The sequence below is a fragment of the Ctenopharyngodon idella genome, chromosome 18, assembly GCF_019924925.1.
Source record: "Ctenopharyngodon idella isolate HZGC_01 chromosome 18, HZGC01, whole genome shotgun sequence".
NCBI lineage: Eukaryota > Metazoa > Chordata > Actinopteri > Cypriniformes > Xenocyprididae > Ctenopharyngodon > Ctenopharyngodon idella.
Genome location: NC_067237.1, coordinates 18,761,667 through 18,784,684, shown reverse-complemented (window position 1 = coordinate 18,784,684; position 23,018 = coordinate 18,761,667). Strand labels below are relative to the sequence as shown.

Genomic DNA, 23,018 nt, shown 5'->3' with positions numbered 1-23,018 from the left:
AAATCATTTCACTTTTAAGAAGTGACTTTTCAACAATCAGCTCCTGACGAACATATTAATTATTATTTGGATTAATACAGTGGCCCGGTTTCACAGACAGGGCTTGGGTTAAGCTAGGATTAGGCCTTAGAGTTCAATTAGGGTATTTAAGTAGCGTTTATAAACGTACCCTAGAAAAAAAAAACATTACTGGTGTGCATTTTGACACAAAACAATGGCACTGACATATTTTAAGGTATGTCAGTGCAAGTTGCTTTCAGTGAAGACAGCTCAAACATGCATTTTAGTCCAGGACAAAACTTGTCTAACTTGTCTGTGAAACGGGGGGTGTGAGTCATCGAACCTTATTAGGCTACTGTCTCTGGAAGGATTTTGTCTTTCAAGCACATTAAAATGTACAAATTCATGTAATTTCATATTTACATGCAATGCAGGGATTCCCCAACTTTTTTTTGTCAGCTGAAACTCTTTGCCCTAATATATTTACTTGAAGTAAGCCCTTAGATTTTAAGTTAGCAAGCTTGGTCAATAATAAAATTAAGTCAAAATAATAATAAGTTCACGGTTCTTTGATGTCAGTTAATAGTCAAAAGACATGTAGGTCAAACACAATTTTTTTTCCCATCTTTTTTTAGTAAATTTTATTTTAATTTTGTATTTTAAAATTTTTTTTTAGTTTTTATGATTTCATTGAAACCCCGGTCTAAGAAACCCTGACATAATGTAATATATAACACACTTCATGTTGTTAATCACAAAGAATAGAATATATTTTCTTCTCTCTTTGTATTTTTATATCAAGATTATCCTATTCAAATCAATGTGATAAATGAGTTAGGGCAAAAGTAATCTAAAAAAAGTAATCAGAAAGTAGTCAGAATACATTACTTAAAGTGGTAATCTAACTACAATTTTTGTCATGTAATTTAGAATCAGTAACTGACTACAATCTACCCAGCACTGCCTTTAATATATAACAAACCTGCCTGGTCAGCGTTTAGATTTGGGTGTTTTGCCAGGAAAATTAATTATTCAAGCTCCCTAGGGAGGCCATTTCCACTTTGATCTGGAAGATAATTTAAGGGCACATTTTACATGCTTCATGAACTGTTTTTTGCATGTCTCTTTGTCCTGTCCGGTCTTATAGCGGACCATCATGAACCAGCAACAATCCAGCTCATCAAACACTCTAAAAAAAATGTTGGGTTAAATTTGGACAAACTCAGCTATTGGGTTGTTTTAACCCAGCGGTTGGGTTAAATGTTTGCCCAACGTGCTGGGTAGTTTTATTTAACCCCACTATTGTTTAAAAATTACTATATGGCTGGCTTAAAATGAACCCAAAATAGGTTGGAAATTAAAAATCAGACACATAATTACTAGAGGCAACAATAATAATCAAAAGGTGAACATTTATTAATAAGCTATTTTTATTCATTAAACTTATTAATAAATGTTAATTTCCAACATATTTTTGGTTCATTTGAAACAAGCAATACAGTAATTTTTAAACAATAGTTGAGTTAAATAAAACTACCCAATAGGTTGGGACCCAAACGCTGGGTTTGTCCATTTTCAGCCCAACTTGGGTTGTTTTTAACCCAGCATTTTTTAGTGTGTACCATCTTAAGATGGTAGAGCTGATTTTTTTTTTTTTTTTTTGAACATGTTAGCTGATCAACCAGCTACTATATTCCAAAACACAGTTACCAGATAAGCTGGATTTCACTACAGGGAGTCCACACAGTGTGGCGGTAATTGCATCGCCCCTTCATGCTAACGATAACGACGTAAAGATGGGCAGCCTTTGCATTTTTAATTCATATTTGGCTTTAAGACGTTTGGAGATTTACCGCTCCTCTTTAATGTAATCGTGATCCACCAGTAGCAGCATCATCTCACGATTAATTCCTTCCCATAATGCCTCGCGATAGTGCTCGTTGGCGCTGTCTGTGGTGCTGAAGCTGCTCTCGCCGGCGGCAAAGAGTCCTCCCGCTCCAGCATCAGCTCCACGCGCTGCTCAACCAGAGACAACCGCGATTTGTTTGTGTTCTTTGTCTCTTCTAACGCGTTTTTATAGCCGGGAATCTTTAGTGTTGTAGTTACCTCCTCCCGGGGAGATACTATCCGGTCGCGCCTGTGTTTTTCGACTCTCGTTTGGCTCGCATCCTTTATGCACAGCACGCTGCTCCAGCCCTTAAAGAGAACACAGGCATCCGTGTCGGAACAGCATGGCTTCCTGAGCGAGATGGAAGCGAAGCAGCACTCGATCAAGAGCCTGAAGAGCTATCCGGAGGCTGGGGGCCGGAGTCTGGCGGCGGCGGCGGCGGGTGGGGACGTCGGAGGTGGAGGGTATCGCGTCGGCGGCGCGGAGATGGAGATGGAGGCGAAAATACAGAAAGCGATCGACTTCAAACTGGAGGGTCACCGATGCTACAAGGAGAAGAAATTCCGGGAAGCTATTGGGAAATATCACAGGGCGCTGCTGCAGCTGAAAGGGGTCCATGTCGTCGACGGGACCACCGGATCCGAGGTGAACCTCCTGAATCAAGCCGCTGCCAAGCTGACAGAAGAGCAGCAGCGAGCGGTGGAGAGCACCGAGATCGAATGCTACGACAGCCTGACAGGTGAGACTCGGAAACAGCCGCTGCCATTGTTCTGAGCCGCTCGCTGGAGGTTGCGTGAGGCTGAAGCCACTCTGAGATGCTGTTGATAAGGTGAAGGTGTTTGAGGATACAGTGGCTAATAAAGGGCATTAATAATATAAACGTACACAGAGTAATTCCACAGCAAGAAAACAGTTGTGTTTTTATACAGACAAGACTGAAAACAATCACTCAAGCCATTGTTTGCGTTTAACGACCAGTTTGGCCTTCATTGTTCTCTTGAGCCAGTGTCATAATAATCCAAGTTCATTTAATGTCACGTTGCGATTATTTGAGAGCGCAAGAAGATTAAACGTACCACGCGAACTACTGTTTTGATACGTAGCATAGTAAGTATGCTAATCACTTTCTTCATTTTTCTTTCAAGTTCTTGGTGATGTGAGGTAAAAAAAAAAAAAAAAAAAGGTTGGAGTTATTGGTTCTATAAGATTCAGTATCCAATCACGGTAAACGACAACAATATAACTAGTTTAGTTTGTAGAAAACCCGGAAGAAAATCAACGTTAGCTTGTACGAGACGGATTCTGTCGGGAATTTCTTGTTTTTAAATAGCGGTTTTTATTTTTGGAGAAAAAAATAAAGTTAGTTGCTAGCATTACCTTAAGAGACTTTCACGCTTTATTCTACAACATAAATTACTCACTGGCATACAAACTATATCAACGTGCGTTTGTTTTGTGGCTAGCCCTGCTGAAAAAAAACAGCTGTGGTCTTAGCTGGTTTAAGCTGGTGTTCAGCTGGTTTTAACTGGTCTTTTAGCAGCTTGACCAGCTAAAAATGTGGCCAAAACCTCTTTAAAACCAGCATGGGAGACCAACTAAAACTAGCCTATCAGCTTAGGCTGGTTTTAGCTGTTTTTTCAGCAGGGTGGAAAATGTTGAAATTCCCCATAAGTGTAATTTTTTTAATCCTATAACAAATGTTCAATTTTCAAGCACATGAATTCATATCCTTGTGGTAGTTTTAGTCTTTGTTGAAACTTGCAACATCAGCTTCAAAATTTAAGCTTGAACATTTTTCATCCAAACCATTTAATCAAAACCATATTGATATGGCATTTAAATCATAGTCTAATGAGTATCATTTTATTATGGCTTTGTGTAGCAGCCAATGCACTCTCCAAGCGTTTGTTGCGTCTACAATCTGTAAATTACAGCCCATTATAATAAATACACCCTCTTTATGTGATAACATCGACACATATTGTTTCCCAAAGGTCATTTCATGTAAAATTTGGCAGTTTAGTCGTCGATAAACAGGGGATAACATAAAAAGGATCACAGATGCCAACTGTGTTTGCTCATTCAGAGAATATTGGTTAATACTGCACATCTGCTTGATCTGGATGGGTGTGATGCCTGGTGTTTGTGGCCCTTGATGTCTATAGTGGTCTCGCATGGTGGTCGATTTGAGGTGAGGCTTGAATGTCACAAATGTGGCAAACACTTCAGGCCCTCTGGGAGAAGCATTAAGGCGTGAAAGAGAAACACCACTGCAAAATTTCCATTTGTATGAATTCCCTCCCTCAATCATTTTTTTTGTTCTCCTGCAGTCATGATGAAGGTGAGCAGGAAATATATAGAGAGAACTTTTATAAATGCTTATATAAAGATGCATTTTATAGTTTCATACTGTATTTAGGGCCTTTGAGGGTTGAGGTGCACATAGGTTTTGTGTTTCGTCTTGTTAGTATCTCTTGAATTCTGTTTGGTTGACTTTAAGTCCCTGATATATGGCTGGTGGCTTAAGAAAATTTACCAGCCATAAATATTTTTTATTGGCTATTAAACTGTTTTTGCAAAAAGCAATTTATGACACCAAAATTTTAGATACCAGTGAAAATTCTCTAGTCCAATTTCGATACCACAGCTAAAACTACTAGCCTAACTAATATAAATGTAAAACATTATTAAAGACAAGTAACAGTAGTTTTCCGTTAGAGACACTGAATAAAGTAATCAAATGTAAAATAACACTGGATAGTCTTCACTGTATCAATTAAGCATAATTAATCTATGCTTAATTGATACAGTGAAGACTATCCAGTGTTATTTTACATTTGATTACTTTATTCAGTGTATTTAAAGTTTTAAAAGTTATTCAGTCAAGAGCACTGAGTGATTTTTTTTTTTTTTTTTTCTCCCTTCTTGGTCCTTTTTTGTTTGATTAACATTTAAAAACTCAGACAGCAGCAGAAATATTAGGCTGCTGTCACTTTAAGAGCTAATGCACGGATCCAGCATACTGATACTGTACACATGCATTGTTTTTCTCAACTGTTTATATTCACTCAAGACATAACCGACTGTGTTTACTAGGATACTCGCCGAGACGGGCATTTTTTGACATAATTTTATGTGAATATATCCGTTCAAGCGTAAGAACAGGTGAAACGGAGCTCATTTCAGTATTTGCACGCTGTCTGAGATGCAGCTTTCTGGGCGCGCACTTCGGATATTTGCGCACACTAAACTTAATGAGTAATGAATTGAGTTCCCTTTTGCGTTTTCTTTCGCTTGAATATTTAAATTCGCAAGGCTTAAACTTTCGTGATGCAGCACTGCATTGTTAGAATACATAAAAATGTTAAAGGTAAGCTGGCTAGATGAAAATGTAAATCTGTGCTGCACGCTTTCCTTTCAACAACAAAATAAACACACAACAAAAATGAGAGCAGTGAGAAAACAGCAGTTAAGAAAGCATCTGATCATAGCGATGTGGATATGTTTGCATGAGCTCTGTAATTCGGCACTCCAACCATGTCACGTCACGTTGATTTTTATGCACATTTCGATTTACAGTATTAAACATGAAAGAACACTTCACTTTCAGTTAAAAGTACAATTTCAATGTCTACTAAAAAGCGGCTCTTCAATGTGTTCATGTTTTTACCTCGACGGACTAAAGCCGTCTACTACAAGTACGCACGGTTACAAAAATCTGGCGGTATGCGTATTCAATGCATCAGACTGCAAACGCAAGCTGCATTTCACAAACTTTTGCTGCATTCCAAAGTTCAAGTTTGGTGAACTCTGACCTGCGAATTTTGAATTATATTTTTGCAGTAAAGTCTAGTAGGTAAAGTCTAGTTTTGAATGCATTACTATATGTTATATGTTGAATTCATGTTTTTTTTTAAAAAGATGCTGTTTAAAGTCTCCCATGCTAGTTTTAAAAGATCATTCTCAAGTTCTCAGAATGATCTTGTATGTATGTTTTGTCTGTACAATCCTTGATCCATAATATAGCTGGTTTATATGCAAAAAAAAAAGGCAAAAAAAGGCAAAGATTGTTTTCAACAATCACGTGACATAGCCCATTGCTGTCGCTGGCCTCAGCGATTGTACTCGGGTGGTGTGGGTTGCCAAGTAAGGGGTGATGGGGAGAGAGAGAGCCAGCTGAATAGCCTACTGTGTGATCTGCAAATCTGAACGATGCTGTTGTGTGTTTGTGTGAGGTAAAGGGCCTTCTAAACGGTTTGTTGTGAAAAGGCCAGGCCTTCCATCTGTATTGTTCAACTTCAGCCAGCCACAGCAACTTCTGCACCACTCTTTTACAAAGCCTGCTGAGTCGCCTCTCGCGAAAACACAGTCTTTCTTGGCTCAGCAAGTGTCATAAGTCAGTCTTGACAGCACCAAGAGACCATACAGAATGCTACATTTGAAACTAAACTGGAAGAGGAAGATATCAAACCATGAGAGATGTTATGAGAGAGAAAGGAAGATATCTTGCAAGAAATAGGCAAAAAACTTTTGCATTATATAAGTGATAAACAAAAATCAAGAAATACATGTGCCAAGTAGAGTTACCTAAATCTGTCTGAACATCAAGAAGATGAATGGTTTATTTGCCATCCTTATTCAAAACACAATGTCTAAGCCGTGAATTCCCAAAAGGACAGAACAGGATTTCTAACTGGGTTATGCCTACATTTGGTCGTAACTTTTTTTGGTAGTGCAGTTATGCAAGATACACAGAAACTCTGTGTATTTCTTTTTCAGCTCACACCCAGAAAAGCTTTTTAGGTAGCTTTTCATTAAAGCCGGAAATTATGAATAATAATGTATTATATGTATGCTTATGCACAGCCAAACAATAGTCATTAGACTAACATGTTCTTCAATAGTGTATGGTGGGAAGAGTGGACGTTTAGTAATGTGTAGTGATTTATATTGCATTTCTGTCAAAGCTCAGTTCATTTCGAGGCAGTGCCAGATATAAGTGCTAAAACTGAGCTTGTGAAGTCACTGCGGCATAAAATCAACACTATGTAATTTTAGCACATTTCAAGCTGTATTATTAGAGATGACTAAAACAGTAATACTAATGTAAATAGAATTGAATAAGCTTTTATTTTAATAAAATACTAGACTGTTAGATGTCGTTTGGAAGGGGGAGGAGAGGTTAACGTTTTTGATTTAAAGATTGAGTGCACATGAATAAAAAAAAAAAAAAGATATTTAAAAGATATTTTAGTTATTTAATTTTGAAGATATGTATTATTTCTTGTTTTAGGTTGTTTTGAATTGAACAAAATTTTGTGAGGGTTATGCTTGATACTTGGTACTTGAATGTTTTGCCAAATAAAATAAAATAAAAGAATTATTGATTAATTTTAAAATAAAAATGCTAGTACTCTTTTAATCACATAAGGCTTGGGAAAATCATGTGTCTATATAACTCTCACTGACCTTTTGTTCTCTCATTACAACAGACAGCGACAGTCAATGAACTTCTCAACCCTGATGTCCAATTAGAAGAGGCCGTATTAAATTGAAATCAAGACTTTGTCTCTGTATTCCTCTCTTTCTATGCTTGGTTGACTCTGGAGAGTCCAGATAGTGTTTGCGTTGCATTCATCAACTCAAGGATACGGTCTTATCGCTGTCCCAAGAGCCAAACGCTTAAAAAGAAAAAAAATACTAAACACGCTTTTTTCAACTGCCAGATCTCTCTGTCTGGAACACTGTCTGATGTGCATCAGGGACAAACACAAGGTGAAAAGTACAAGAAATGTGATGGTGGAGGTGTCTGTTAATTATCATGGTGGTTGGCGAACAGAGGCAGCTGGTGCCAGGTCCGCAGATGGCATGGCATCGCCATAGGGTTCCTCTGGGCACAGGCTTTACTTACTGTACAGTACACTATATTATGTTATAGCGCTCTGCCACGGCCTGGGGGGATGGAGGAGAAAATAAGAGAGATCATAAAGTACTGGATGAGAGGAGGTTTGGCAGTGTGTATGTGTGTGTGTTCGTAGAGAGACTGAATGCCTGCTTACCTTTTCTGGGTCTGTAGAACCTGAACATGTTGTTATAGGTCCCTCTGCACTCTACTCAAGTTTTGGGTCATTTTTCATTGTAAGAAGATGCAGGGGAATAACCACCAAAACCAAGAATGCTTGCAAGGCATCCGTAAGAACTGCTGTAACTGCAATAAAGTTGGTTGAAAGAACAAGTTGTATAAAGAAGTAAAGGGAAGGAATAAGAGTGATTTTGGCAACCAGAGTTGCTAAATATTAGGGGTGTATTGATATTCAAACCGAACCGAAAAAACGTGATAACTCTCATGGCGTACCAAAGTGTTGGATCTACACGACGAATACAGCATTATAGCCTAACCACCATTAACCACCATTAATCACAATAAGCTCCGCGTTTTGTTACTTTCGATAATAAACAAAGTGTCGTCTTTCAAATCCTGTCTGTTTTATCATGAAATTCAGACAAAAAATGCAGTTTTGATGCTCTTTTATGTGGCGAGACAGATCACTCGGGCCTCATTTTAAGCGACAGCGTGGAGCGCAAGTGAACGCGATCATCTCTTCCTTTTTAACACTAGTTACAGAATAAACATGAATGAACATCTGAAGGTATGTTGGAAGATACAGTACAACTTACTGAAACATATATACCGTGTAATCGCTCAATCAGAGTTTCAAAGGCGGAAAGACGTCAATAAAACAGCTTGTAAACACTGTCAGGTAGCATTTACCTCAGGCGAGTCCACGGCTTGTTAGTTCGCCAGAGAAATGAACTCTTGCTAAATATATGCACTATATTAGCCTATATTCATTATATTTTATGTAACTTGTTAGTGTTGTCTTGAATATTTAATGTTTAAGTAAATCTATCATGAAAATGACAGCCACTGTGTACATGATTATATTTCAACAACAAACTGGAGTAAAATAAAGCAATAAGCCCCAAGAAGCCATGGTTTACAGTAAATTTATAACAGCCAAAGGGCGTTGTTAGGCACAACGCGGAGCGGAGGGCCTAAAACCCCCTTAGGTGTTATAAATTAAAACGGTTAACGGTTTATAGACAAATAAAATGGTTACCACACAATACAAATATTAAAGCCAAAAAATATGCAACTTTCATGAAGTAAAATCATTAAAAGGCTTCCTTCCGCTGGAAAAAAATAGTCCCTAAATGTGAACAGTAACAGAAGTTATATTTATTAAGCCATTAGATGGCGACAAAGATTGACAAAAATTGAGCAAGGCACTCAGTCGCAAAGACTTTTTTTATATTGAAACTTTGTTTTGAATACGGAACAAGACGCAAATGACAAATGCTTTGACCAGAGCCGTTGAAAAATATTTAAATGCTCTGGCTTTGACTAGCGTTGTCAGTGTCAGCAGGGCACGGGGAAACCCATTAACGGTTAAAAGACAGGATCGCAGCGGATATTCAAACGGATTTTTTATTATGAACATAGGACTGACCTGAAGGAAAATGCTAAATTTGAATGCAGGTAATACACTCGGTCACTCGATATCTCTCACAATACTCTTATACATAATGCAGTAAGCTTCAATGAACAAAACCAATAGAGAACAAACATATGTTTACGTTGCTAGGAGTGGTTGCTAAGACAGACGCAGCAACATACACACTATACCGTGATACTTATGTAATGCGGTCAGCTGTATGTTTTCAGTAATTTAATAACGGCTTCGAATGCGGCTCAACCAATCAGAATCAAGGGCCGGAACTATCCGTTTTATAAACATAATTTTATAATTAGATTAAGAAATTAATGCAAAAACTGCCTTATGTGCATTTTACATGTTTACATACAATTTGTTATTTGAGTGTTGATTATTATAGCTATCTAAAAATAAATAGCAACTGAATTTAGGCTAATAGTTTACGCTCTGAACATTTAATATTATGGTAAGGTGCAAGTAAGGGCTTCCTATATAGTTTACAGCTTTAGCAGAGATACATTTTTTTTTTTTTATCCTAAAGAAACTTTGAATTATAGTTGAATTCATGTAAAGACAGAAACACCATTTGTACAGAAAACTACTGTTTAAAAAAAACAAAAAAAACAATTTTGTTTAGTTTTCTCTCCCTGCTGTACTTCAGAACCGAGGTACGAACAGAACCATCAGTTTTGTGTATCGTTACACCCCTATTAAATATGCTTGCGTTAAAAGCATATTTCTGATTGAGATATTCACTTTTCCACAGAGAGATACTAGAGAGAGAAAATATTGATTTCAGGAGAGCAAACTTGCATTTATGTAGACATTTAGCCTATATAGACAAATAAGCAATCAGTGTGCTATTGGCAACTTTAATTCTTTAAATGATTTTAAATATTTTACTTGTAATTTAACTTGATGTTAAACAGCTGACATTTCAGTTTTAATCTAATCTCAGAGATGAGCTCAATCTCTGGATTAATTATTAATTAGTATTAAAAGATCATAAATATCTGGGTAAATGTAAAACTGTAAATCTAAATGCCAAATCAGTGTGTAACATTTTGTGGACTGTACAGTCTAGCAAGTTTATATCAGCATGAGCTAATTGACCCCAGTAGATATTTTAATAGTCTTAGATATTTTAGTAACATATGTTAGCTCTTACATACTGCTGCAGTTTTATATCCTGCAATGCAGGAGAGTTAGCGTTGAAACCTATTGTAAGCATGTCATAAAAACAGAAACCTCTCCCGCAAGGACTCCAGCAACTCCCGGCAATGTCTTGTGATGCTGAGTCATGTACTGATGGGTGTTTGCGAGAGGGAGAGAGGGAGCACACCCCTGTGCATCAACACAACACTAAGATAACCTCTCTAAGGGCCACTTAAGATTCATCCTGACCTGAAACACTGCTGTGTAAACAGGTTAGTGGAGTGATGTAGTGTCTCGGAATTAAAGGGATAGTTCAAGCAAAAATTACATTTCTGTCATCATTTACTCACCCTTAAAGGGATAGCTCACCCAAAAATGAAAATTATGTCATCATTTACTCACCCTCAAGTTGTTCCAAACCTGTAAAAATTTCTTTGTTCTGTTGGACACAAAGGAAGATATTTTGAAGAAAGCTTGTAACCAGGCTGCTTTGGGGCACCATTGACTTCCATAGTAGGAAAAAAAAAAATACTATGAAAGTCAATGGTGCCCCAGAACTGTTCAGTTTCCCACATTATTTAAAAAATCTTCCTTTGTGTTCAACATAACAAAAAAAAATTAAACAGGTTTGGAACAACCTGAGGGTGTGTAAATGATTTTTGGGTGAACTATCCCTTTTAATGATAGTTTCTCTCTGTGATGTTGTGTTTTAATCTGGTTTTGGGTGCCGTTGCCTTGGGGAAGCTCTGCACCTAGAAACCTTATGTGTGAGCTTGCACGTTGATGTGTGAATGTGTTTTAGATAAAGTACAGTAGGTTTCAGCTGTCTGTAATGATGCAGCCTTTGTGTGCAGGGTTTAAAATGAAAAGTTTGGTGTTGCATTATTATTTGAGACAGAAGGATTTTCCTAACAAGTTGAAGTAAAAATCGTTTGCTTTACAAGCTTTACAATACAATAGAGATACTTACATGTTTTGTTTATTGTGATAATCTTGAAATGAATTTTAAAGTGTTAATACAATCGGCAGAGGTCAAAAGCTAAATGTAGGCTATAAACGAACTACACCGAGGTCACATGACTTCAGCGTCATCATCACTAAGCTTTGGACAACTCTTTCAGTCTTTGTTTAAAACATTTTCCCTGAAAGTTTGAGTTATAATAGTTTGTAAGAGCGTGATTATAAACACAACGAATGAGGCTGTGAAAGCGGACTAGAGCGTAGATGAGTTCATCTGTTCGGCTGTGATGTTTAATAAAACCTCTGTAGTCCCATTTAGCCACTTGTTAGCAACCGCCTTTTGCAAAAGCTTTAAAAAAAAAAAATCACAAAAGGGTATTACTGAAGTATTTTATATCGCAGAATAAAACGTGAAAAATCTTGAGCTTGTGTTCAACCACAGACCTTATTTCAAGCATTTAACCAAAAACCCACTGACTTCAGGAAGCTTAAATGGCACCGTGCTAAAATGCTAACTCTTTCGTTGAGGCCTACAAAAATATGTCATCCCTGCAGTACTTTGTTTTACTGGTTGCTCTTTTCCATGCAATTACATTGAATTGGGACTGCTTCACCATAAAAATGCTTCAAAACAAAACAAATGAAAACCTAAATCTATAATGAAAGTAATCCAAAAAAGTCATTCAAAAGGTTTGGGTAGAATTATCGGTAAAATGACTTCAATTTTGCTCTGTTTGCTTCCGCCAGACCACCTTCCGTATTCTTTAAAAAGCTTACGCTGTACGTCCTATGCCTTCCCTATTCAACTTATGGAACTGACGCGACACCAATTCCGTTTTTTCTGTAATTTGAATACGAAATGCGGTCTAGCGGAAGCTACATATTTTACTTCATAACTTGTTAAATATGGATATTTTTTTACACAAACGCATCACTTCAGAAGGCCTTTATTAATTTAATGGAGTATGTTTATGATGGATGGAGACACTTTCTTCAGCTCATACTTGTTTGGTAGTGCATTACTGCCATTATAAAGCTCGGATGCGTCAGGATATTTATTAATATTTCTCCGATTGTCTTCGTCAGAAACAAGAAAGTCATATACATCTAGGATGGCTTGAGGGTGAGTAAAGCTTGGGGTAATTTTCATTTTAAAATGAACTAATCCTTTAACCCAGCATTTTTTAGAGTGGAGTTGTACGAAAACGCACAATATTTAGAAAAAAGACCAAGCATGAACCTAACTCTCAGTGGAGCGTAAGTAGATTGTACCAAAATGTACGAATGAGATTGTATGAATTCATCTCCAATTCGCCAAAACGTAAAATACTGGAGATGAGAATTGCCATGATAGTGTGATGATGGGGAAAACTGCATCCAGTACAACCTTAAGAATATCTCATTTTGTATTCTATGAAAGTCTTAAGGGTGAGGACCAGTAGGAGTAAATAATGGCAAAACTTTTGGGTGAGCTATAAAATTTGCTGTGGCCCATAGCTGTTTTTCGATGTACCTGACAAGATGTCATTCCCTGTAATCCAAACTGCCAAGCACATTGTTGCACCAAGAATATTTTAAGATCATTGAAAGCTGGCCAGTATGATGCTCCTGAGAACTTAGATATATCACTATAGCAAAACAAAAAAATAGGTATTTATTTCTAGAAGTCTACTTGAGTCTACATACCCTTTAAACAAACAGGATGATTATAGTTCCTGCTACGTGAGCTGTTAATGAAAGTGTAATGATGCTGTCTTTAGTTGAGGTTCTAATATTCCCCTGCCTAGTCATGGCAAAAAGCTGTTGTCGTCTGGTGGTGTTCGTCCTCTGAATGTGAGCTGTGTGCGACCGCTGTAGGGGGCTGTACCGCTGATTCACCGTTGGCCATTTCTAGGACGCGGAGTCATTCAGGGACATTCGGCAGCCCTCCTCATTAAATTCAACACTGCGGGTCAGCGACACAATACGTTTCCGCCTGGAGATGTCGAAGTGAAAACCTCTCTGTGTTGCGGTCTTATTCTCAAATCTCTGATTTATTATTGCACTCTCAGAAAAAAAATTGGTACAATAGCTGTCAGTGGGGCACCACCCTTTTAATGTGCATGCTTCTGTACCTTATTTACTTCTAAAGGGTCCATATTATTACCTTAAGTATAGTTTTACTAATTAGTACCTATATGGTACTTTTTGAAAGGGTACCACCCCGGTGACAGCTTTTGTACCATTTTTTTCTGCACTGTAAAAAGGAATTGTTTGTTTAACTTAAAAAAGTAAGTTACCTGGTTGCCTTAATTTTGAGTTCATTGAAATTAATACAGTGAAGGTGATTGTTTTAATCAACAGAAACTCAAAATAGTATGTTATCTGAACCACATTAATGATCTAAGAAAAAATGTTATAATAAAAAATCATGAAAATAATTTTTTTTAAAGTGTGATAGTAGTAAAAAGCTAATTTGTCCCATGTTTTCTGATGCCATAGAAAATACAATGCAATTTTTTTTTCTTAATCAGTATTTTGCTTTTCTTGTAAAAATTATCGGTAACACATTTAGGGGTGGGAATCTTTAGGCACCTCACGATCCGATCCGATTCCAAAATGATTCTTGATCCACTTTTTTTCTTATTGATTAATTAGTTTTGTAAACATATATATTTTTTTATTTAATACATAGTCTATGTAATTATAAGTACTTTTTAATTACTAGTTTAAAAAAAAATAATAATAAAATTGTATGTTAAGATTTTTAAATATAGGCTATAAACAGCTTCAAAACATAAAAGCAAGTAGTCTAATAAATAATAATAGAGAAGAACAACGAAACATTACAAGCAATAAACAAAGAGCGCTTTCAGTATTTAAGAGTATCTTAACGTTTTCCATTCAAAAGCTGTGAGTGATTTTTCTCTTTCTCAGCTTTACGGTTGTTTGATCTAACTGACGGTGTTTACATTAATTTCGCGTCATAAAAGCATTTTGAGATGCAAGTAGACTACATTTAAACACTTAAATGGAGTCGCACACAGCCACTTGCGCGAGCACCCTTCACAAAGCGCACGTGGAAATTAAAAGCAGCAGCCTTCTGTCAGTGAGTTTCATATTTATAAAATATAAGCCCACAGCACTCCAAATGCGTTTCTCTCACAGCGCATATCCTGTGCAATGATGAACCACGCGAATGGGCGCGCATGTAATTCGCTCTAGCTTTTCCAAACTGTATGAAAGATTATTTTATAGAAGGTTCGAGTGGTGTGTGTATGAGAGGAAATGGAAACAAGCAGAATACGGTTGTTTCTGACGGTGCGTACTGGCGCGGAGCGAGGGTATTCAGTTCATTCCTATGGACGTTGAGCATCTTCAGGCTCGCGAGAGTGAAGCTCAACTTCCATATGAATGAACTGAAAACGCTCGCTCTGCTCCGCGCCGGTGGACACGCACCGTAAGCACACGCAGCGTCATCTCGCAACTGCGGTTAAAAATAAGCTCAGAATCGATCCAGAATCGTTGAAGAGAAAATCGCGATGCATCGATTTTTTTTTTCTCCCACCCCTACACTTTACAATAAGGTCTCATTTCAATAAATTAGTTAACATTACCTTACTATAAGAAATATATTTTACAGCATTTATTAACCTTTGTTAATGTTAGTTAATAAAAATACAACTGTTCAATGTTTGTTTGGCAATGTTAACAACTTTTTATTTTAATAATGTATTAGTACATGTTGAAATTAACATGAACTAAGATTAATAAATGCTTTAGAAGTATTGTTTAGCTTTAGTTCATGCTAACAAATTAAACCTTATTGTAAAGGGTTACCAAAACATCACTGTAAACCCTAACGCTCAAAATAATTAATTGGTTTGAGTAGGACAAACTTAAATTAAACAAATTAGTTCAGTCAAATTAACTTTTGAGTATTTAGCACTTTCTTTTCTTTCAAGTTCACAGAACTGATATATTTTAAGTAAAATGAACGGTTTCATTGTTTTGAGTTTTATGAACATATTTCTTTTAATTTAGACAAATTTAATTTTAACTGAAACTGGGCTGGAATTTCTATTTCCCAGCTTGTTTAGCCCATGACACTCGAAAGGGAGAGTAAATGTTAAAATTAAGTGTTATATAATGTTTTTTTTGTGTGCAATATTAATGTTAAGTGGGAGATTTAGTAGTGATTGTTTTGTTATGCTAATTTAAAAGATGAGTGTACTCAAAACATTTCAAGTTAAATAGCATTAAACTATATGAGAACAAAATAAAAATCTGCCAGTTCTGCTTACTTAAACTTTGAATTTGCAACCGATTGCCTCAATTTATTTCTATCTATCTATCTATCTATCTATCTAACTATCTGTCTGTCTATCTTATTAAGAAAATAATTATGAAAAAAATTTATCAGTGCACATCATGTAGTTCGCCCAAAAAAATCATAGAAAGTAGTATTAAGTGACCTCTCTAAGGATCTATATCATCTAGCTCTTTCCGCTATTATGCATATTCATCAAGTCTCTGTTAATGCCCTTGTCTAAGTGGAGTTACATCGGTGATGTTTCCATACAGTCATAATGGTTTACTGAAACCTCTGGTGCTAAGTGCATCGCTTAAGGGCTCCGACTGGAAATCCAGCCGGCCGCAGTCTGCTCATCATCCTCTAGCCTCAGCATCAAAATTCAATCAAGGAATATAAAAAAATATCTCTGCACATTTTTAAATCACAGGCATACGATCAAGTGTCCATACAGGGATGTTTTGATTACAGTCAGCATGTGCATATGGTGTTTGGGGGCATGATGGGAGGGAGCTGCATTAATAATTCATCCTCTCCTCTTAAACATGCTCAACGATTCTCTCTCGGCTGAGGTGTTTTCTGGAGCTTACGAGCAGATCTCACTGTGTAATCTAGCCTTTTTCTTTCCACAATCCATGTTGCACTGTGGGTAATCCATGCAGATAGGGGTGATGTGATGCTGTTTCCATAGACAACAATGACTGTGAGGGTTTTGTGGGAAGAGGAGGGAAATATCAGTCTTTTGCAGCATTAGATCAGTTGCAGGTGCTTTTTTATTCATAATTAAGGTGACAAGAACATTCCAGAGAGCACTTTTACACGCCCCAATGGACAAAAATTTGTATACACCCCTGTGGAGAAGATGAGTCATCAATATTTTTGGTCCACTTTCCAGGGAGAGAAAGACTATTTAATGCATATACTTGCAAAATGTGTATTTTGTCTGCTTGAGATGTCAAAAGTGGTGGTAATTTTCTGTACTAATGTGAAATAAGGGTCTGGTATGGTCGTTTTTTCTCATTAGGTCAAAAACTGCAAAGTCATATATGCTGTCAGCTCCCCCGGTGTACATGTGCATGGTGTGGTGATCAAGGCTGTCGTTCTGTGATTACAGATGGTCAGAGAGAGAAAGAAAGGCAGAGGGAAAAGACAAGGGGGGGGAAGGGGGTGGTAAGCAAAATATGGTGAGTGGGTCTCATCGAGTCCCTTGAAAGATCAGCAATGAGCTCAGTGTTCAGTGCATGACCGCAGACTTCACCATCACCCACTCAAGCAATCAGCATCACTTCAGACTCTTACTAAAGTGATGCAGTAGCTTTCTCCAAACCCCACCCCTTCCACGAGTAAATATCACATTCAATTTCTCCATAGAGAAATTGTTTTTTTTAAGGGTGTTTACATGACAACAATGTACTAAAAACGTTTTTGAAAAGTTTCACGCACAGACGATAATGTCGTCAAAACAATCTCACGGATCCGTGAAAAGGACTAAAAATGTTGTAGTATGCTGCCAGGCCAGTAGTTGGCGATGTCACTTTGTAAGGAAACACTATGCGTTCTTCTACAGACTGGTGAATACACACAAGGAAGATGGTGAAAGCATTGAGCAGTTTTGTCTGGACGGATAATGTGGTTGGATTAATACATAGTTCTGTTATGAAACTCTAGATGGCGCAGGCTAATAGGTCCTTTAACTCAACCTGATCGTAATCACATCATTATCTATAGGGCACAGCTGATTGGTTCCTGCTTTATCAGTAGCCAATGAGTTTGTGTGCTCAACCTTCAAAATACTTGGTTAGCATTTGCCTTGGCAGTGCAGCGCGCTTTCAGAAACCCTCCACCTTCCCCAGCTCCACCTGTATAGATCTGCTACATGTAATTCATGTATGCAATATTGTACAGCAGTAGCAGCATGTCTGTCTTGCTCACAGCAGCTTGTCATGTATGTATTGGCAGTAGCAAGTCCCGTACTTGCTCTGCAGCAGCAGCAATAACAGCAGCAGCAGTGTAGCAAATCTATTCCGCCAAGACCAAACATATCAACACTGTCATACCCATTACCATGCTAAACACCCCAAGAGTTGTCAAAACAGAACTACAAGCGACCCTGGACTATAAAGTGGCAAAATGTCAGTGAAATGTGGACTGAGAGTCAAGTCAAGTACTCACGCATGCCTATAGACTTAACATGTAATACGCATGTGCATGACGTCACTGTATTCACAAATTCGTTTTTTGTAGTTTACACAGAGACGATAATCGTATTGTTTCCAAAAACTTGCACTTTGACATCCATTTTCAAAGGTTCAGGTTTTTAGGCCCCCAAACTGCTGCTGTTGTGTAAATGAATGACCAAAACACAGTAAAAAATTAGTTTTTAGTTGAAAACGGTGTTGTGTAAATAGCCCCTAATGGTACAAATTAGAGCTGCACGATTCTGTATAAAATGAGAATCACGATTTTTTAAATTCCAAATAGAGATCACGATTCTCCCACGATTCTGAATATAAAACTAAACAAAATAACATGTAATTTACTAGAGGTTCTGACAAAATATTAATTGCTGGAAATTTGTTTTAATTAATTTAAATTAATTATTTAAAAAAAATGGTTTTGAATGAATTCAGTGACTCATTAATATATACTTGTTTCATTACTGGATGAATCAGTGTTTTTGAACAACTGATCGCGATCTTTTTACGATTAATCGTGTAGCTCTAGTACAAAACTTTCTAGACAGATTTGCTCTGACATTAAGTGATTGTTAAGGTGTATGCTTCAGTTTGATTTTAAAAAGGAAAAAAAATCCTGTTTACTAGCCTAATTCTAGGTGAAGAACTACACTACCCATAATCCTGAAGAGAAATCCACCAATCAGAGAAGTCACTGTTACCATGTAAATGTGAATGCAACAAAAGAGCTCAGTAGGGAGGGACTCTCATGAAGCATTGGATGTGATATATTTATATATGATAACTGAGTCTCCCTACCCTCTCAAATTATTTATTTATTTGTATATATTCGAAGTAAATTTCAAATATATGGTATTATATATAATCAGAAGTTTATGTTGTACCATAATGCTTCATGTGCATTTTCAATTTTCCTATATGTTTTTTTTGCTTCAAATCAAAGTTTTTAATATATTGTGATTCGTCTCTGAGCTAGTTAGTTGGCTTTTTATCATAACTCTTTATTAAGGAATCTTTTGAAATCCTTTTGGGGAAAAAATGAATTGGAAAAACACTTACGGAACTAAGATTGCTGCAGTCTATTCTAGTTTTGCTTTATGTGCATAATTATAAAAAGTGGGCATCTATTCTGGTGGCACTCTCTATAGAGTGTCAGTCAGGTTCCAGAAATAAAAATTGATTTTCAATGTTTTTTTAAACTAAGAACCGCTACTATGAGCTCTGAGGGTGTTTATTGATGGTATATGCTTTTGTTGAATCCATCAGCTTGAATCATTTCAGCATCATTTTTAATTAATTGTTTAACACTGGAATTCCTTGTGGAAAAACTACACGATTCTGTAAAGAAATCTCAAACAATCAGAGAACTGTGTCAAGAAAATCAAAGTTTGTAGTGTTGCGATTCACCTCAAATCAGCTTCATGGCTTATAACTCTTTAATAAAGATATTTATTGGAAAAATGAATGGGGAAAATACTTCTGGAAAGTGGACGGACATTGTTGTACTCTGTTGCGAATGTGCAAAATGATTCTGATTGGCTAGTTTTCTAGTTTCTCTTTTTTTTCTTCTTTTTTTGCTGTTTATAGAGCCTCGATGCTGTGATTTCTCAGGACACCTGTTTCAGTGATATCTGTCAGGTAGTATGCCTGTTTTGTGTGGAGATTTATTTATAGCACCTGTAAAATTGTTAGATCCTATTAGATTTGTGGTGAATGTGAATATAATAAGAACAAAGACAAAGACTGTGAAGAGAAGATGGTTTTGTAGGCGATAAGATAAATGAAGGTGGGTAAAGTGACTATGCAGTTTCCAAACTCGGAGAGGAAATGAGATTCATACAATATGAATAGGTCATTTACTCCTAATCAGAAATAGTGAGCTAAAGATGAGAAGCTGAGGAGGGGGGGAGAGATGGATGGATGGGTGGAAAGACATCCAGTGGTGGCTGCTAAGTCTCAGGGTCTCATGATTTAGGGCAGCCTTCCTCTTAGCGTCCTTCAAGCCACAGTGCACTGACTGACAAGGCCATTATCAACAGGCTTCGGTGCAGGGGGGAGGAACTAGCACTTAGCAGTAACTAATGTTTGAATTATACATGTGAGCTCAGGGTCCCTCAGCCTTGTTAAATAAGACTGAAAACCAACTCAAGCGCATCCGCTGCTAAACTATTCTGAGACCTGCTATTGTTGCTTTTAAAGCAGTCTGTCAGTGTTTCCTGTTGGAGCTGATATGTTTTGTTTGCTGAGGGTTGAGCGACTGCTTTATTAAAAACTGCATGAGGAGGGAAGCTTATACTGCTGTGTTTTATGTGATATTGATGTCATGTGACAAATTAAGTAAACAAACAAATGCATCACGCTAAAATGGGCAAAATGAGTCATGTGTTTATCATTACACTGTAAACTGTGAACATATTAATGTCGTATGTGGTTGCTTGTGCTGACTAGATCACTAGATGAGATGGAGAAGAGGATGAGGCTGGGTGTTTTTTAGTCCCAGCCTCAGTATATTCTTGATCTGGCAAGCTCTATTCTGATTGGCTGTCTTTATGTAACGTCCAGTATATTTTTTATGAGATATTCTGAAAATAAAATTGTTTTCATGTTTATGTCATTCTATTTATCCGCCTGTCTGTCTATCCATCCTCCTATCTATCCACCTGTTTGTCTGTCTATCCGTCCACCTATCTATCCACCTATCTATCTATGCGCTTGTCTGTCTATCTATCTATCTATCCGCCTGTGTGTCTATCCATCCGCCTATCTATCTACCTATCTATCCGCTTGTCTGTCTGTCTATCCATCTGCCTGTCTGTCTATCCATCCATCCGCCTATCTATATCTATCTATCTATCTATCTGCTTGTCTGTCTGTCTATCTATCCATCTGCCTGTCTGTCTATCCATCCGCCTATCTGTCTATCTATCTATCTATCTATCTATCTATCTATCTATCTATCTATCCGCCTGCCTGTCTGTCTATCCATCCACCTATCTATCTATCTATCTATCTATCTATCTATCTATCTATCTATCTCTCTATCTATTCAATGTTTGTTCATGTTGTTTCTTGTTCAGAATAAGCTGCGGTGTGGACCAGATATTTGCCATTTAGTAAAAGCTCTGGCTACGTGAGAGCAGGTGTTAATCAGTGGCATAGGTGAAGCGGAGGATCAAGACGAGGTCGATATGCGGGTGAGAAAGGACACAGTGGGAGGGGAGATGTCATTCAGACTGATGGGTCCCTGCATCAACCATTAAGCATCAAGAGAACTAATTACCATCAGAGTGACAGCAGGGTAATCACCACAAACCAACAGCGCTCCACTCCCCTACCCGATGCTGTCAGCCCACACCTGTCAAAAGAGCCGTGCCCCTGAGAGAGATAGAGGGACAGGTGAAAAAAAAGCACAGAGAGGGAGAGAAGATAATAAGAAGTACAAAAAAGAGAGGGAGAGATCCAGTCCGCTGGAGATGGATGTTCCGGGAGGAGGGCATTTGAAATCGATTACCCTCAAGTTCTCACTCCCTCTGCTCTGCCTCACCCTTTTGTTATTCTCTGTGCTTCACAAACCACTATCCGCTCTCTTCCTGCTTTGCTAATTTTCCTGCCTTTCTAACGTTTGTACCTGCAGACTAGCCGGTAGCTTTTCTGCTTATTTTGGTTTTTCTCCTCATGTGAAGGTGTGAATATGAGGGGAATCCTGAACATTTGCTAACCAATTCTACCTATTGCACATCTTTCTCTCCCACACACAACAGCTGTCCCTGCACCTGTTCGGTTTTAGGAAAACTCGAGCCAGCGAACTCCGAAATCACCTTAAAGGGATCGTTTACCCAAAATTAAACATTCTGCCATCATTTTTTGTCCATTTCTGTCCAAACCATTATGACTTTATTTCTTCTGTGGGACATAAAAGATGTTTAGCAGAATGTTCTTCACGCTACTCTTTTCATACACTCCCTCACTCAGTCCCTTAGCAAACATTTGGGCGAGATTTGTCCCGAAGCCAATACGTTGCTGTGGGTGCCAATGGATTGCAAAGTTTTGTACAATAGTTTTCCAGGCTTGGCAGTTGAAAGACTCACGTTTAGGCATCAGGAAGACTAAGCCTGTGGTTTTTGAGGACAGCCTTGATCTGTTTTGCCAAGGTTTCTTGGGCACCATTAGTTGGACCTTCCATTCATTCATTTGGCTAATGTGATGAACCACTGTAGTCTGCGCTTTTGGATTACTTCTTCGACTGTTGGTTGATTTTCGCACCTCATTCTGTTGGTGTCATTTCGAAATAACAAGCTGTTCATTTTTTGGGTTCATCTGGGGTCTTTGAATCAATCTTTGATTGAAAACTAACGAACCATGAAAGAGAACTGACTTGCCTCTATGTCAATACACGCTGATTATCTCTTCATCACGGCACATGTTAGTGGGTGGGATATATTAGGCAGCAAGTGAACATTTTGTCCTCAAAGTTGATGTGTTAGAAGCAGGAAAAATGGTCAGAACATCTCCAAAACTGTGGGGTGTTCCCGGTCTACAGTGGTCAGTATCTATCAAAAGTGGTCCAGAATTGGACCACGGAGTGGAAGAAGGTGGCCTGGTCTGATGAATCACGTTTTCTTTTACATCATGTGGATGGCCGGGTGCGTGTGCGTCACTTACCTGAGGAACACATGGCACCAGGATGCACTATGGGAAGAAGGCAAGCCGGCAGAGGCAGTGTGATGCTTTGGGCAATGTTCTGCTGGGAAACCTTGGGTCCTGCCATCCATGTGGATGTTACTTTGACACGTACCACCTACCTAAGCATTGTTGAGGACCATGTACACCCTTTCATGGAAACGATATTTCCTGGTGGCTGTGGCCTCTTTCAGCAGGATAATGCGCCCTGCCACAAAGCAAAAATGGTTCAGGAATGGTTTGAGGAGCACAACAACGAGTTTGAGGTGTTGACTTGGCCTCCAAATTTACCAGATCTCAATCCAATCGAGCATCCGTGGGATGTGCTGAACAAACAAGTCCGATCCATGGAG

The 23,018-nt window shown here is 37.9% G+C and overlaps 1 protein-coding gene across 1 annotated transcript in view; it reads left to right on the top strand.

Moving 5' to 3' along the window:
* The first annotated feature begins 1,609 nt into the window (after positions 1-1,609).
* ttc9b (tetratricopeptide repeat domain 9B) overlaps positions 1,610-23,018 on the top strand; it is a 33,781-nt gene continuing 12,372 nt past the window's right edge. Inside the window, exon 1 of the mRNA XM_051870419.1 lies at positions 1,610-2,627. Within this exon, the coding sequence (XP_051726379.1) occupies positions 2,174-2,627 (454 nt within the window). The 5' untranslated portion in view covers positions 1,610-2,173. The remainder of the gene's footprint in view (positions 2,628-23,018) is intronic.